The 16,773-nt window shown below is 40.5% G+C and overlaps 1 protein-coding gene across 7 annotated transcripts in view; it reads right to left on the bottom strand.

Annotated features, from left to right (window-relative positions):
* Nucleotides 1-16,773, bottom strand: part of NBEA (neurobeachin) — a 1,787,704-nt gene that overhangs the window by 1,381,572 nt on the left and 389,359 nt on the right. For all 7 annotated transcript variants that reach the window (XM_078657170.1, XM_078657173.1, XM_078657172.1 and 4 more), the window contains exons 6-7: nt 12,138-12,264; nt 4,129-4,248 (exon numbers count right to left, since the gene is read on the bottom strand). In XM_078657170.1, the coding sequence (XP_078513296.1) occupies nt 4,129-4,248; nt 12,138-12,264 (247 nt within the window). The remainder of the gene's footprint in view (nt 1-4,128; nt 4,249-12,137; nt 12,265-16,773) is intronic.

The raw sequence follows: 16,773 nt of genomic DNA, 5'->3' as shown, positions 1-16,773 counted from the left end.
ACAAGGTGGGGGTATGAAACAAATCATGGGGGCAGGTGGTGCATTATAAAGAGGAATAGTGGAGGGAGTAAGTAAAACATGCACTACCATAGAGTGCCCAAAACAAAATGAAAAAAAGTCCCTCGAGTATGCTGTGGTAGGCTGAAACTCATCCAAACACCAAAATGCTCCTTGGTGAGACAAACACAATATTAGAGACAAAAAGCTTTAAATCAAGAGCAGATAACTGAGATAGACCAAGCCATCTAATAATGAGCAAGGAGGTGACTGCTGACTCAATGTTTTTTGGAAACAGTAGTCTAGTCAAGAATTAAAAAAAGAGCCAAGAGAATATAGTTTTCCCATTATCTTCAGATTAATGGAATTCTACTGTAACACAATGCAATACAAAACCTGAGTAATACTATATAATCTTGCTTGCATTGCAACTATTGTGGCACAGTTTTGCAATGACTCTGATGATTGGGTTTTGATTAAGATATAAATGTGTGTGCGTAATGGCCCCACAAACATGTAAATCCACAATAACATTTCATAACAGCAATTAATCACACCTATATAGAGAACACTGAAGATCTCAATGTAAATCAGAAAATTAACTATGGAGACTTCCAGAGCAAAAAATCTATACTTCCTACTGACCCCAACGGAGGCCTCAGAAGAAAGGGAGACAAAAGAACAGCATTAATCCCAATACTCTAAGAAATTATAAAGCATCCTTCCCTGGAGAAGTAATACCCTAAATCCATGCATTTAAAAGGAATAACACCTGCAGTTGGAGCTGGCCATTTTTGCAGGGCTATCTTCAAACACTTTGCCTTCTTCCTCCAATTGTTCTGCTCCTGTTTTTGTTGTCTTTAGGACTCTGGGCACTTTACCACTGCTAATCAGTGCTAAGGTACATGGGCTCTCTCCTCTAAACATGGTATGATTGTTTTACTGTTTTACACCCGTTTGGCATATTTCATTTATCTTTAAACCCCTTGTAAAGTGGTATCACATATACCCAGGGCCTGAAAATTAAATGCTACTAATGGGCCTGCAGCGCTGCTTGCGTCACCCATAGAAGTAGCCATTCAAGCCGGTCTCAGGCCTGCCACAGCAGGGCCTACGTGTTAAATTTACTGCCACGTTGACTTGGCATTTAAAACTACTAGCCAAGCCTTAAACTCCTCTTTTACTACCTATAGGTCACCCCTGAGGTAGGCACTAGGTAGCCCTATGCGCACGGTGCTGTGTGAGTAAAAGGTACAACATGTGTTGTTATTGTGTGGCATGTCCTGGTAATGACAAACAGCCTATTTTGTTTCTCACTACTGTGACACCTATTCCTGTTATAGGCTAGCATTGGGAATTCCCTTAAATGTGTTTAAATGGTGATGCCTGATCTGAAAGGAGTGGCGTTGACATGGTTGGTATGTTTGGAATGGTAGTGACAAATCCTGCTTACTGGTGTAGTTGGATTTGACATTACCATTTTAGAAATGCTACTTTTAAAGAGTGGTACAAAAGGGGGTGGTGATGGACGGAGCATCTGAACCAATCAACCACTCACACCCAGTCAACAGATCTGGGTTTAATCCACCACCGTTCTTTAGCCCACTCTGCCACCCCAGTTCTGACATGGCCATATGCAAATCAGTCTGACCCTGTGCCTCATGGGAACAGTCCAGCCCGAACTGCCAAGCCATGCCTTCCCTGGACCGGAAACAAGCTTCCTAGGACCGGTCTGGCATTACAGCCGTCTTCAGCCAGGCTTGCTTGAATCCAGTGGCAAAGTGAGCAAGGGACTCACGTCTGAGCATACCCTGCCACCCATTATGTTTCAAATTTTGAGCAATATGGAAAATGTGACCTATCGGCGGCCTTCGACACGGTCGACCATACCACTCTGGTCGACCGTGTCGAGAGTATAGGTATCCGAGGCAACGCCAAAAATCTTATTGCCTCCTTCCTGGCTAACAGGACCCAGGTTGTCACTGTGGGACCTTTCGAGTCCTCCCCACTGTCATTACCATGTGGAGTTCCCCAGGGCTCATCCCTCAGTCCGACACTCTTTAACATTTATGTGTCGGACCTTGCCAAAGTCATCAGGGCATTTGGGATGAGCCTAACGTCCTACGCAGATGACACCCAATTGATCCTAGCTGTTAAGAACGATGGGCCACAAAAAGCCAACATGCTTAATCAAGGCATGCAGGCAATAGGCAGTTGGATGGCCCATAATTGCCTGAAATTAAACTCTGAAAAATCAGAAGTTGTAATTTTCGGCAATCTTTCTCCAGACTGGTCCTCTTTATGGTGGCCTTCGTCTATGGGCCAGCCTCCAGATCCGGTTGATAAGGTTAGGAACCTGGGTGTTCTGTTCGACAATCGTTTGAACTTCCTGCCTCATGCCAACCAGATCTCTTCCTCAGCCTTCTACAAACTCCGGCTTATAAAAAAAATTCTGCCCTTCTTACCTGAACATCATGCCAAAACATTGGTAAGCGCCCTGGTTCTCTCCACCCTAGATTATTGCAACGCCCTGTTTCTAGGTGCTCAGGAGAGAGTGCTAGCTAAAATGCAGGTTATCCAGAATGCCGCTGCAAGGCTTCTAGGGCGAATCGCTAAATACCAACCAGTCTCACCAACTATAAGGCGACTTCACTGGCTCCCAGTGAAAAAGAGGATAAAGTTCAAGGCACTGTGTTTGACATACAAGGCCTTACATAATGCCGGACCAGTGTTCTTCACTCAAAATTTAACTCCCTACTGTCCTTCCAGAACACTGCGCTCCTCCAATTCATCTGATCTGGCGGTCCCCCGAACCAAAACTGTTAACTGGGGTGACAGGCGGTTCCTAGTAGCTGCACCGAAATTGTGGAACACACTCCCATATTCAATTAAGACCAGCACCTCCCTCTGGTCCTTTCGAAAAAACCTTAAAACTTGGCTTTTTAACCTCTGATCCCTTTTAACCTTCATACTTCCTGCCTCCCTGGGTTAAACACAGCAGTTCTCTAGCGCCGAGATGCCCTAGGGCCTTCGTTCGCGCTTTACAAATGTTTTAAAAAATAAAATAAAACTAACATTGCAGTGCCACTATTTCACTGATCAGTGAAGTGAGTGGCTACATTACTCTCTCACCATAATCCTATCAGAAATGTTAAGCATATAGTCAATATCACTTAAAAAGGCTTTTAATCGGATTCCAGAAACAACTTCCTGTTAAATCCAAATTCGATTCACTTACACGATTCCAAGACATGTTCTTGAACTGCCTGGTCAAATCAAATGTAGAGGCAGATTTCCTAAGGCATTTTGAAGTACATAAAACAATACTTCTCTAATATTCTTTTGCATTCTCTTACAGGGCTTTGTTAAATATAAAATGGGAATAAGAATGGGACAATTCAGAAAATATTAATATACAGTTTGCATAAATGGGCAATGCTATGCCCTCTATGCACTTTTATTAATAGGAAGTTGGACATTTTGGGGCTGATTCCCAAAGGTATGTAAAATTACATAAAAGAGATTCCTATTGTAAGTACTACTTCAGCGAGTCATAAATGCTTTTGTGAATCTGCCCAGATATATTTTGCAAATCAAATGATTTTGCTAAAATACCAGAGGTGGCGTACATGTCGCAGAGACCAGGCAAATGGCCAAAGTGACGAACTGATAATTTTGGGCCTAAATGTGATTTCCCGTGGAGAACAGTAAAATGGCTTTCGTTTTTTTAAATATTTTCACAACACAAAAACCCATTTACACAACCCTAGGGTCCAAATCCATGAGAGGTGTGAGATGACGCAGGAACTCCTTTAATAAAATAATCCTCTTAGTGTAGAAAGTCTAGAGTGTTAAATGTACAAGAGACATAACACAAAACTACGTATGACGTGCATTGGTAATGGAGGACATTTCAGTGTTGCTTTGAGACATCTATTCCATTATATAAAATGGAAGACAGGAGAAAATGAGTTGTTCTTTAGTCTGCTTTTTGTGTACTTTTCCTTATGTTATTTACTTTACGCATGGTTGAACATTTACAACAAAGGAAGTATTTTACCATAAGAGACAAAAAGATTAAGTTCCATCTCAAATAGTTAAGGAAGCAAATATTTTAAAGTAAAATCTTACATCATTCGTGTTCACATGCCATGCCATATCTCCATAAGAGACCAACTGCCCATTCACGTAACACCGGATTTCACTATTTCGCCAACGATTGTAGATGTGCACAATGCTGATCATGTACCACTGGTAGGAAGAAAAAGAAGACAAAAATAAACAATAAGTTTGTTAGTAATATAGTGCATAATTTTGAAGTATGCATACGTTGATGTCTTGCAATTATAATGCTCCACACTTATTTTGTAACGGCCTCATCTGGGCAGTTCATACTTATTTTTGCTTTACTCACAATAACGCTGTACCAAGCTATGAAAAAGATTCTAGTTTTTGCTATGCTTGAGAGATGTTATTTTATGTCATCCGTATATATTGACCTCACATTACAGACGTTTATTTGTGCATAGACACCACTATACATAATTTCACACTTTGGCAAGTATGTTCCTCTTTCTTAGTGTATGCCTTAAATGTTGTGTGTCTTGAGACCATAAGTATTGCATTTGGGCTAATCAATGCTCGTTCATCAGGATCTACGGCAATGATCTACCAAATACATAATCTATAATAAGTTAATTGCACCATGTTTGTTTATGGATATTGTCCACCGGGTTTAAACAACCCCCTTTATTACAATTCACATATACATGGTTTGGATATTCATATGCAATATATGAATTAGATAAGAATTGCGTACAGCCCATCAGAAACACCATTCCTTGATTAAGCTAAGTTATGCACATTTTTCACCATTATAACTTGTTTGGGAACTCTTCTTCCCAAAAAGTTATAACTTCCACCTTACTCTTCTTTACTATATCAACTGCACTGCATCAGGATGGCTGGAAAGTAGCCTACAGCAATTAATAAGGAAAAAAAATATTCTAGGCATACTTTTTTTTGCTACCTCAATGAATGCTGTTTTCCACACCTTTATGAGAGTTTCAGGACACGCATTCGTGGGTACTGCTAACTATATTTATGCTTTATTTGGCACAACACATGTTCTCTCATCCATAGTAAAATAAAACAACATTTTTAAAAAACACTATTCACCAGATGCATAGATACAATGATTCATTTAATTTGGTGATCCGTTTCAAGGAGAAAAAAAATATATATTTTTTAACTAGGTACATGTGTGGAAAAATATGAAGGCAAGAGACGCGATAGGGACAAAGGTAAGCCTTTTGTAAAAGCAGTATGCTCCCTGTGATGCTAATTTGCACATATGACTCACCCCAGAGCATGAAAGGATACACAAATGTAATGCTCAATGACTAATATTTGAGTAGTGAAAAAAGAACCATGACATGAAATAGCAAAAGACATTTATTTCATACAGTGCTTGTGAACCACTTTGAAAAATGCAAATGCGTTTTAGTCTAGAAATAGCAGCAGAGCAATTTTGGTCTCTGAAAAATGGCTGCAAAATTATCCTTACATTTTTCTCTTAAAAACACTTCTGGGCAACTGTAATGTATTTTATAGGATAAAACAATAATGCTTCTCAGCAGGAATTGGTTTGTGACCATGGCAACCTGCACTTACTGTACATCTATGGGAAGTACAAAAGGGGGAATAAGCTTTAAACTGCTTATTTTTGCATATTCTCTATGATGCTACTCGTAAAAATATAAGGGGCCATGATTAAATTACCGCCAATCATGCACCTTGGTGGTGCTGGGTGATAAGTAATCTGAGAATTTTAATACATACACAGATTTGCCTTCAAATCACCTACAAAGCAACACCATGATGTGATGAGTAAAATGTTCTTATTTAACCAATTTCTTCTCCTATGAAATATTTTCAAAGAAGTATTGGGCACGAGCGAATTAATCTTCTGTTGAATTTTAATAAAACTACATGTATGCCAGAAAGTAGAAATTATCATGGAACATTCAATGTAAATTATACAGGTAGCGCGGTCAAGGAATGTAGTAAGATCAACTCTTTATATTGGTAATTTAATTATTTGTAGGTCTCGCCTAGGCAGCGCTTGCGCTGTCTCTTAGAGACATGCTGATCTCAGGAAAGGTGTATAAAGCTCCGCCCACTTTTCGCCCATCTTTTTAATTGGCTACTGTCCCTGTCCATTATGGCTTTTCATTGGTAAATAGGCTTTGTAGTACCTCCTTAGCAACGCCTTGTCTCTTCTTATAACCTCCCATGATGACACCCCCTATTACATGTGTTGTTCCTCCCTAGGTCTTAATTACAGCCTCAAGCACTATATCCTTAAAAGGCTTCAGGCAGGACACACACTTGGTCTAAAGCTAGGATGTCAGTGGTTACTTCACTCACAAGAACATCTCACATTTATATGAGACCGTCTATAAATTTCCCTTCATCAGCTCCACACAGAGGAGAACCTAATCCAGTATTATATATAATAATTCTTTTGTCACATTTCAAAGCTACTAATGTTATATGGACATAGCTATTTGAATGTACTTGTGGCACTGTCTTGCATGTAAAGCGTTATGGGTAGGGTGGATTTACCATATCTTCTGCAGGGTGCAGTACGATATGTGGCCAGAAGAGGTTCCATGGGACCTCTTTTGGCTACAGATGGTACTGCACCCTGCAACATGTCTAGGTAAAAAAAAAAACATTGGCATTAACAGTGCTAATAACTCCAACTCAAACAAATGCAAGACGGATTACATTAGCAATGCAATAGGTCTCACATTTGTTAAAGTTAGACCTGTTGGTGTTAAAAATGACAATTTTTTTACTTTTTTATACCATTGGCAAGAGTGCTAGGCAAATAACATATCTTCACTTCAAATACAAAAAAAAGTTAACTTTCCTCCCATCTTTTTAATTGGCTCCTGTCCTTTGTAAGTGGTGGCGTTTCATTGGTCAATAGGCTTAAGAGTTTCCTCCTTAGTATTGCCTTGTCTCTTCGTGTAACCTCCCATGAAAACACCCCCCATTACATGTGTTGCTACTCCCTAAGTTTTAATTACAGCCTCATAGCATTTCCTTAAAGGGCTTCAAGCAGGACACAGGTCTAGTCTCAGTAAGGCTGGCAGTGGTTACTTTACTTACTAGCGCATCTCACATTTATATGAGACCTTCTATAAATTGCCCATCATCAGCTCCACACAGAGTACAACATAATCTGGAAGTAATATCATAATTCTTTTGTCACATTTCAAAGCTATTAATTGCATATATGGACATAGCTATTTGAATGGGCCAGTGGTACTGTCTTGCATGCAATGCAATAAGGGTAGGGTGGATTTACCGTATCTTCTGCAGGGTGCAGTACCATATGTGACCAGAAGAGGTCCCCTGGGTCCTCTTTTGGCCACATATGGTACTGCACCCTGCAACAAGGCTAAGTAAAAAAAAAATTGGCATTTATAATGCCAATAACTCCAACTCCAACAAATGCAAAACTGATTGCATTTCCAATGCAATAGGCCTTGCATTTGTTAAAGGTAGAGCTGTTGGTGTTGAAAATTACGTTTTTTACTTTAGCTTTTCTATACCATTGGCAATAGTGCTATGCTAATATAATAACTCCACTACAAATAAAAAAATAAAAGTAAAACACATTGTCATTTTATACGACAACAGCTCTAACTTTAACAAATGTGACACCTATTGCATTGCAAATGCTTGTTAATTCTGCTGTAGACTCTGTGCTACACATTCAGCAACAGCAACCCTTAGTGGATACCAGTATAGAAACAGAAATAATTCGGATGTTTTAAGGGTTAACGGAAAATTGTACAGTTAAGTGCTGCAATTCTAGAAAGGTAGGTATCCACAAAACAATTAATATGTAATAACAGATTCAAACTGATTCGAATTCCATCAACTTCTGCTTGTTCCAGGGATTGTGAAAACTGAATGAGCATGAATTATTGGACGAGTACATATACACAACCATTTGAAAATATAGGATGTAATTTTAATTACACATATTAGTACTTCCTGTGCATCCGTCTTACAACCAGGTTAGTGGTTGTGGTATCCCCCAAACCCCACAGCAATTATTACCTTACATTTACCAAAGGAACATCAGTTGCCCCACTACTTTGAACAAATTTAAACTGAAATGTCTATTTAAATTCAAAGTAGAGCATTTTATCCCTTATATGCTGTGTATTTAAGCTCAAATTTAAAACAAATAGACCTAAAACCTTCCCCTTTTTTCATTTAGGATATTTGAGGCCTCGTGTACAAACGGTTTCGGCATTCCTAACCCCTCTGATTCAGTAAATCAGAGGGTTTGTGAATGCTTGAACCCTTTTTGTCATGCACTAAGCCCATCAAAGTATTCAGAAAAGGTTTTCCGAATGGTTAAACGCATTTAGGAAACCTAAGAAATCGGTATTTTTAAGGGACATGTTGAGAGTGCCCCTTCCAAATACTGATTGCTTATGGTATTTATTAATGTTTTGCAACCAAGATGTGGTTGCAAAACATTAATATTTTACTGCCACTTCTAAGGAGGCTGTAACCCATCTGCTTTCAGGAAGGGAGCCCTTAGAGCTTGTGAAAATGGACAAACATATGTTTTAGGAGCAAGTGGTGCCCCATAGTTTTCATTTTCTTTAAAATCGTCCCGGTTGCCTTTTAGGTAACATGGGAGGCATTATAAAAAGAGATTGCTTTATTTAGAAGCACAAAAAGTATACTACATGTCTAGCTCATTCTACTCCAGATCATGGAGGATCCAAAAAGTATGTAAAGTGAATCTATCCTGTAATTAGGACATCACATTGTGCTCAACCCTATTCCAGGGAGTACTTTTGATAATTTTTCATGTTGGGTCTTAGATTAAAAATACCTCAAAATACCAAGGTATCCCTTTTATTCGCAATGTTCCTGGTATGATTAAAAAACATATAGGGGTGTCTATGGAGGTAATAGTCCTCACCTCTGAGACACAGACCAAGTAGGTGAATAGGAGACATGTTACTCTTGACGAATGTGTGACTAAAGGGGCTTGTTCTGCACTCCTCCCATGTAGCCTAGTGGCTTTACATCTGAGGGACCCCAAAAGAGAGGAACCTGATCATAAACAAAGGCACCATTGTCTTTGAAGCATACCAGATAGACAGTGGCAACTTCTACCAGATTGGGGTGGTGGGGTGGGGCAGAGCAGGAGGGAAGGGGGGAGGAATGGAAAAAAAACGGGCTCCCAGAACTCCCCAAGCCAATCATGAAGCTGTTGTCACCAGCATGACAGCAACGTTGTGATTGGTCTGAGCGCCCTAGTTCGGTTCTCAGACAGAGACTGGGAGCCAGTGCATGCTCTCCGCCCCGCTGTACAATACAGTCAGGTGGAGAACATACTAGGTGCGCATGACTGTTTGGGCGGCCCAAGACGGCTGGCAAACTGTCATGCGCTTAGAGATTTCCCACCAATCCTCCCATTTGCTCTGGCCAGCCCAGCCCTGACCCATGTGAAACAAACCAACTGAGCCACTGCAGTATGGAAAATTAAAATGATAATAATATTGTGTTATTATCATTTAATTTTTCTTTTTAGAACTGCTTGGAGAGCAGTAGTGCAACGCTCCTCCACCTTAGCGGAGGGGCCCCCACTGCTGGGAGATATAGGTTGCATATTGTGTGTTGTCCCGACAAAGATAGTTAGGATTGACTGAAAGAGGAGTTGGCCTAATGGCTAGGGCGGTTGACCTCGAATCTGGGGAACCGGGTTTGAGTCTTGGCAATGACGTTGAACATCCTGTGATTCTGGGCAAATCACTTAATCTCCCCATGCCTAACAAAATGAATGTGTCCTCATGTAACACAACTGGTGCTATGTAAAGTGCTCTGATACCCGATACCTTCGGGTCAAGTTCAAGGTATATAAAACTATGAATCCACTATTACCGAATCAATTTTAGTAGGTGAGGCCCTAGGTATCTATGGCTTCTGTGGCAGCTGAGATCTGCTAATTAGACCTTGGCCACAAGTGCTCTTCAAAAAATGAAAACTGTTTTTATTCTAAATTGTTCTGGTAAACCACTTGTCTGTATGCAGTGAGCCAGCAAGGTTGCAGAGCGTGCAAATATGGGTTGAAGTAGGGAATGTTTTTCCCATTTGCACCTTAAAACATCTATAGCCAGGTGTACAGCTTAGTCTTGATTTATAACATTTAGCAGGAGTTTAATTGTCTTCATATTTGTTGATCCATAGTGCTATCGAAACCAACGAATACATAATTGTTCGAATCTAATCTGAAAGTGTGAACATTACTGTTTGATTTTAACAACCTATAATACTTTAACAGTTCGGAAATCAGAGCTATAGTCTCCCTAAACTCTTCTGAGAAAAGAGAAAAAGTACTGTTCCTGTCACTTCACACCTTGTTCACACTTCTGACAATCATTTGTGACTTCAAAAGAGAGCCACCAAATAGTGAGGAGGGGGGAAGGTGATGATTCCACCAGGCTTTCTGGTCAAATCTGCCACTGAACAGCTCTTGCATCACTAGTCTCATTTCATGTTACTGTGCATGTACTGACCGCTACAGCCGCTCTCAACAGGAAGCTTAGGCAAAGTTGTGGCTTAGGGGCCTAGATTTACTTTAATGTGTAGTAGGCTGAACTGAAAGAGCATAGGGTAGACTTAGGGTGACCGGTGAAGCTCAGCAGAGGAAAGCATAGGAGTTGGTATCTTGAATTTTGCTGTGCAATGGATTGGGGGGGGTTGCTGTTTGCCAAAAATACTATGCCTGAAATAGAAACTGGATTACATTGGCATGAAATCTGGGAGATGGGTACCTTGGAATTTTAGCCCTATTTGCACAGAGATCATCAACAATAGCTAACTGTTCTTACCTGTTAAAATGCCTTGCTTAATCTATTCTAAAGAGAGAACTGCCTGGATTAGATGTAATTAAGATGACTTACCTGCTCAAAGCATTGAGAAAATTCTGGCCTGCTGGCAGGGGATAGTAGTGAGAGAAATCGCCCGATCAATCTTGAAAGTAGCTCTAGGTCCTGAGCTGTGTCAATGACTAGTACAATTATTCTCTTGCTGAACCCTAGAGACACAGGGTCCTGACAGTGAAGCCTGCTTGCCCCTATGGAACCCTCATGTGTCTGAAGGCACTGCTGCTGCAGAGAATCCCAGAGGGTCAATTGGAAATAGATATTTTTCTGTGGCCTGCACTCAATGACCCCGGACTAGCTGAGACTATCGATCAAGGCCCTTTGGGTGGTGAACATTACCTGCAGTGGCATGTGGTACTACTACAAGAGAGCAGAACTTGGAAGATTCTTTCTTATTTGTAAATAGATCTTTTCTTAAAGAGTTATTCACTTGAAGCTTCTATGTACCTTATTGCTTCTTTTCAATGATAAAATTGAACGCATTGCTGCTCCCCGTGGCAGCTTTGGTAAATTAACTCTGATTCTGCTGCATAAAGCGGAATTTACCAATAAATAATTCTAATTAATTTTATATAACTTTTCAACCCTGCATCAGATGTATTTAATATAGTACTTATTAAATTTTTATAATTTTACGTAACTGCCTGAGGCCCTATTATCTTCTTGTTCCATAACTGATTTTTTAGTTAGTTGTTTCACATATACCACATCTATTCTACAAAGAAAACCATTTTAGCTTCTGTCAGGCTACCATGAGTGAGCCAGGTATTCCAGATTAAATCCCTCGCTGTGATTTTACTTGTACACTGTGATATCAGAGCTACATGCCAAGTCACAAATTAGGCCACCAAAGATCTTCAAATAAATTAACAAGATAATTGAAAATATTCAGGAGCAAGCTGAAGCAGATATAGTCTGAATGATGCCATAAATGTATTATGTTACAAGGTGTGATGCTGTAAAGTATGTAGGACATATTTGTTCTGCGTCAGACTATACATAGGGTCTTTATGCCAAACACAAGTCTATGCTTTAGAAATGTAAACAGAACTTACATTTTCATTAGTATCGGTTTACAAGTGTTAATAACAGCATTTAAAGGTAAAATCATCCACGGTTTCTAACAACTAGTAAGTCCATTTAACATACCTTTCTTGGCTGGAAATCATACTTCACGCAATGCTGAAATCCTTTGCCTTTTGATTTCAATGACGTAACTATCAAGCAGTTGCCAACAAAATGGGCAGAATACCCAACACCTTTGCTTGTCCGAAAACTGAAAAAAAAACACATTCTGTTTAGAATAGAAAAGCACATTTTCAAATTAGTGCACTCACCTTCGATATGGTTATCTTCACCATATGCTCTATGATCTTATATCACTACAATACTAGGGTCCAAAAACAAAGCCCAAACTAGTAGCAGCAAGACCACTATGCGTCTATTGGGCACACTGTATTCTATAGGCATCTTATACATATTTTTTGTCAGTCATGGCTGGTGTCGGGGGTAAGTGGCGGGGGGAGGTGGCTGGGACAAAACAAATAAATAAAAAACACTTACGGAACCCCGCTGTATTGTGCCTCTCATGGCTCCACTGCCGGCACAGGCTACCAGCCTGCCTGGCGACCAATCTCGACGCTGCTTTCACAGCATGAGAGCAGCATCAGGATTGGCCTGAGCACCCTAGATTTGTACTCCCAGGGAGACTGTGAACCTGTGCCTGCTGCTCTCCAACACAGCAATGCAGCTGGGTTGGAGAGAGCTTCAATACGCATGATGGTATGGCCGGTTTCAGACGGCCGGCCAAACAGTCATGCGCACTGAAGGCAGGGTCCACCACTCTCCCTCAGTGCCTGTCATCCATTCGCACCACCTCAAAGACTACAAGGTAGGAGAAAAATAATAAAACAATAATGAACATGGTTTATTATCATTTTATTTTTCAAGTTTTGCAGCTGCTGCTGCTGGCAGGGGGGGGGGGGGGGACACTCGTCTGCCATAGCGAAGAAGCTGCCCCTGTTTTTTGTTTACAAAAAAATACTCTTCCCAACGTTTGCAAACTGGATATTCCTAAAACGATTACCAAGGTCTTGCAGTACTTTCTGGTTCAAGTAAAAGATCATAAATTGTTCCTCTATTAAAATTCGTATATACCTACAGATATTTGCAAAGCGCTCGGATGCCTGTCCGACAAGTACTGTGCTGTTGTAATGATGATAACGAATAAACAACTAAATAAGTACTAGATCACTGTATAAAGATAGAGACTGGATTACATTAATTGTACAGGGTGGTGCTAATATGTTTCCGTAGATCAAATGCAGCGGTTTGCACAGGACTGAGAAAGTTGCAGGACATAAATGTATGTATATTATTTCTCAGAAAGGAATTTTTGTTGTTACACAACAACTTTTTTTTAAACTACTTGTATGGAAACATTCCCACAACAACAAGCCAAGAAAAGATCATCATATCATAAAGTATTTTAATTTAGCAATGTATACAAGCGTAAATCTGCCAACATTTTTTTACATCGCAGGCTCAGCTAGGGAACCAGACCCTTCTGCCACCACTCCAATCCTTCCCTGGGAGAAACCAACTTGCAGAACGATCCAAGGACCAAAAAAGAAACAGTCAATTCCCACTTCTACACATTGCACATTTGGCAGCAACGTCTTGGCTGCTTCCTCCGCAGTAAAGGGATATTTCTTCACTCCACCCTCCAGCTTGAGCTTCAGATGACGGCTGAATGCTGCCACCACACTCAAGTTTTTCTGCTTTTCCTTAACATCCAAGAGGGCTATCTTTCATTTTAAAGTATCGGGACTGAGGTCTGGGAAAAGCAAAAGATGGGGGTCCCTCACAGCACTTTTTTAATAACCATGAGAGGCGTTTTGCCTTTCAGATCATCTGAACTTAGTGCTACCTTCGCCATGCTACCTTTCTCTCAGGTTCAAGGAGATCCCATGGACAGACACAGCACAAATACGGGGGTGATGAAATTCTGCACATTTCCCACCCCCAAAAAAGGCCTGAGCTCCTCAATCTCTATATTCAAAATTAGCAGTCAACACCCCCAGGAATCCCCAGAAGTACATCTCTCTGGTAGTTATCCAGAACTTGAACTCAAGTTTCATTTTTCCAATATTTCCTGCCACACAACACCTGAAAGCTACATGGTTTCCCACAGTTGTCTTATTTTAGCACTGCTACGTATGTCCGAGCCTCGTCTCAACGAACAAAACTACTTGCTCCTCTCCTTTCAGTATCTCTTGGAAAGGCTCTGGTCTTCCCAGTCAACTTTTCCGTTTGTGCAAACCACCCAACTTGGTTTCTACTGCACTCTACAGCATCTATATTGAGTCCATAAAATTCCTTCTGCCCTATCATCACAGACCCTTCAACTCTGCTGGTTTTCTTCCTCCTGCAAGTGGCCTTTAAGCGAAGACGAGGTCCTAGGTTTAAAGAAACCTCCTTTTCACCCTTTGAATACTTTACCCCATCCCACCCCATAGCAACTCCCCCAGTCAAGAAGGGCAGTGCCTATTTGGCAATAATTGCTGCTGGGTGTGGGCTTTACAGGTCACCTCACAGTTCAACACGGGACCTTGCACAAAAGTGGTTCTTGAGCAAGAGATTGCAGCGATCCAGAGTCCTGGCACCCGTGTAGGACAGACCACAACCCCACGCCTGATCTCCTTCAAGCAGGGAGTCTTGACCATTCCTCATAGGCTGCAGGGGATCTCCCAGCTATTCTCTCCACCAAGTCAAGCCAGTCAGAGCCGATGGTGTATCGAAAGCTCTGGTTGTACTACAGGAGGTCCGTTGGTGTTCTGCGCCCTCCTTGTGTCCGCGACTAGTCTTTATTCTGTTGCCACCTAAGCTCCCAGCAGAGTGACGGAAAGCCTGGACTGCCGCTGTCAGAGCACAGGAATCAAAATAGTTGCAACTCCATGGGGGGACAAAGAATACACTGCAGTCATATTCACTCTGGCAGGAGAAAAATACCTTATCACACCTCACGAGGAGAGTCTGTCCTCAGACAGTGTCTACATCATGAAAGTTCCTGTTCCTAGTACACCGGGGCAGGCGGAGTTCTGGATTTATGGGCGTGAGCTCAATTGAAGAGCAGCCACCTTGGATCTCAAATGGCTGCTCCCCACACATTAAAACTTTTAAACATGCAGTTCATGGACAAATCAAACTACTTTTTTAGTGAATAATTTGCAACAGGAATCACATTTTGACAATTAAGAAAATGATGAAGCGCGACTTTTTAACAACTTAGACATTACAAAACAACAGTTCAACAACAAAACCTATTGAGAAAAAAAAAGATGGTGCGCATAACTTGCTGGTATCAAGTATCATTTTTACAGTAAGCACCTTTCGCAATCTTTCATAAACGTCATTTTTAGTGCTATAACATAAAAGAGGAGGTTAGTGCTCTTTATGTAATCTAGCACTGTGAACTATTACTTTCTAGCATCCCTTCTGTGGCTGGAAAAGGAAAAACAGACAAAATTGGTTGCAATTATATCAATATTATGGGCCCTACTAACAAGGAAAATCGGAAATGTGTTTATCCTGCCTGTTTTAGGCTACACAATTTCATCAGAGTTGTGGATTAAATATTTTCTAGAAGACTGGTATACAATGTTCACCATCACAGAAAATGTTTATTTTGATGAAATGTCACTTTTGCTAATCCTGCTGAAACACTTCAAGTAAGTACTTTCATTGACTTCAGCTCATTAATCACTATAAACTAGAGATTATTCACGAAATACACCCCCAGCTGAAAGGATTCTAGTTTGAAGGCCAATGAACTAAAACAATAAAAATAAGAAGCTTTATTTCGAGTTAAAAGAATCATTTTTTCTCCTCCCTTTAAAGAAACACTTTAACATCTGCATATATATGGCTTAGGGTGGCTCTCATTTGAGCCCATAGAGTAATGGATGGATGGCAGCCTTTTCTCTTCTATAAATACATCAAAAGATTATGCAGTCACAGCTCTTAAACTGGTTGAGGAGAAATTATTTCTGAGCGCCTGTTTCGAATTATCGGCAATGTTGGCTGTTTTCCACCATGTAAACATACTGAAATATTACTTCTGTCAAGGACAGGATTAAATTAATGTTCAGGTTCCACGCAGGAAGGTACACCTGTTACAAACAGTATGCTTGATTAGTTACACATAGGGGTACTCCTGAAAATTTCAAGAGTGACAGATAATTTGGAAATTTGCTCCATCTGATTGAATAACCCTAAGGGAACAGCTGACCAACTTCGCCTCCTTTACTTTTGGGAATCAGGCCCTAAGAACTTAAAATATCGGGAGTAAATATCTACCTGCACTCACTAGTCAATACGCCATTCAGGTTGATTGACAAAAGAGTGTACACAAACTAGTTCATAATAAAAAAATTGCAATTATGAGAAATACCATTGATTAATAACTTAAATTAGAAAAGTTGGGGAGCATATGTACCGGAGTGTATTTATGCTACAAATGTTATAACTCCCCAACTACAGTACATGGAGTTAAGACATCAACGAAAGGATGACGAGATTCCCTGAAAGACATTAAAACATGGCCAAAAGGGCCCCAAGAAAGATGGAGCCAGGCTGAGTGGCCATGGGGAAGGACTCCATTAGAAGTTGAATGCTTCCAGTTCGTTTTAATGAAGGTTGCAGAATGATGCACTTAAACCATCGTTAACTGAATGAATAGCTACAGGCTGCCTCCTATTAGGACCTTTTTGTCATAGTGAAGGGT

This window comes from Lissotriton helveticus, chromosome 8 (genome assembly GCF_964261635.1).
Source record: "Lissotriton helveticus chromosome 8, aLisHel1.1, whole genome shotgun sequence".
Lineage (NCBI taxonomy): Eukaryota > Metazoa > Chordata > Amphibia > Caudata > Salamandridae > Lissotriton > Lissotriton helveticus.
The sequence above is the reverse complement of the archived record's forward strand: the minus strand, read 5'-3'. Positions and strand labels throughout refer to the sequence as shown.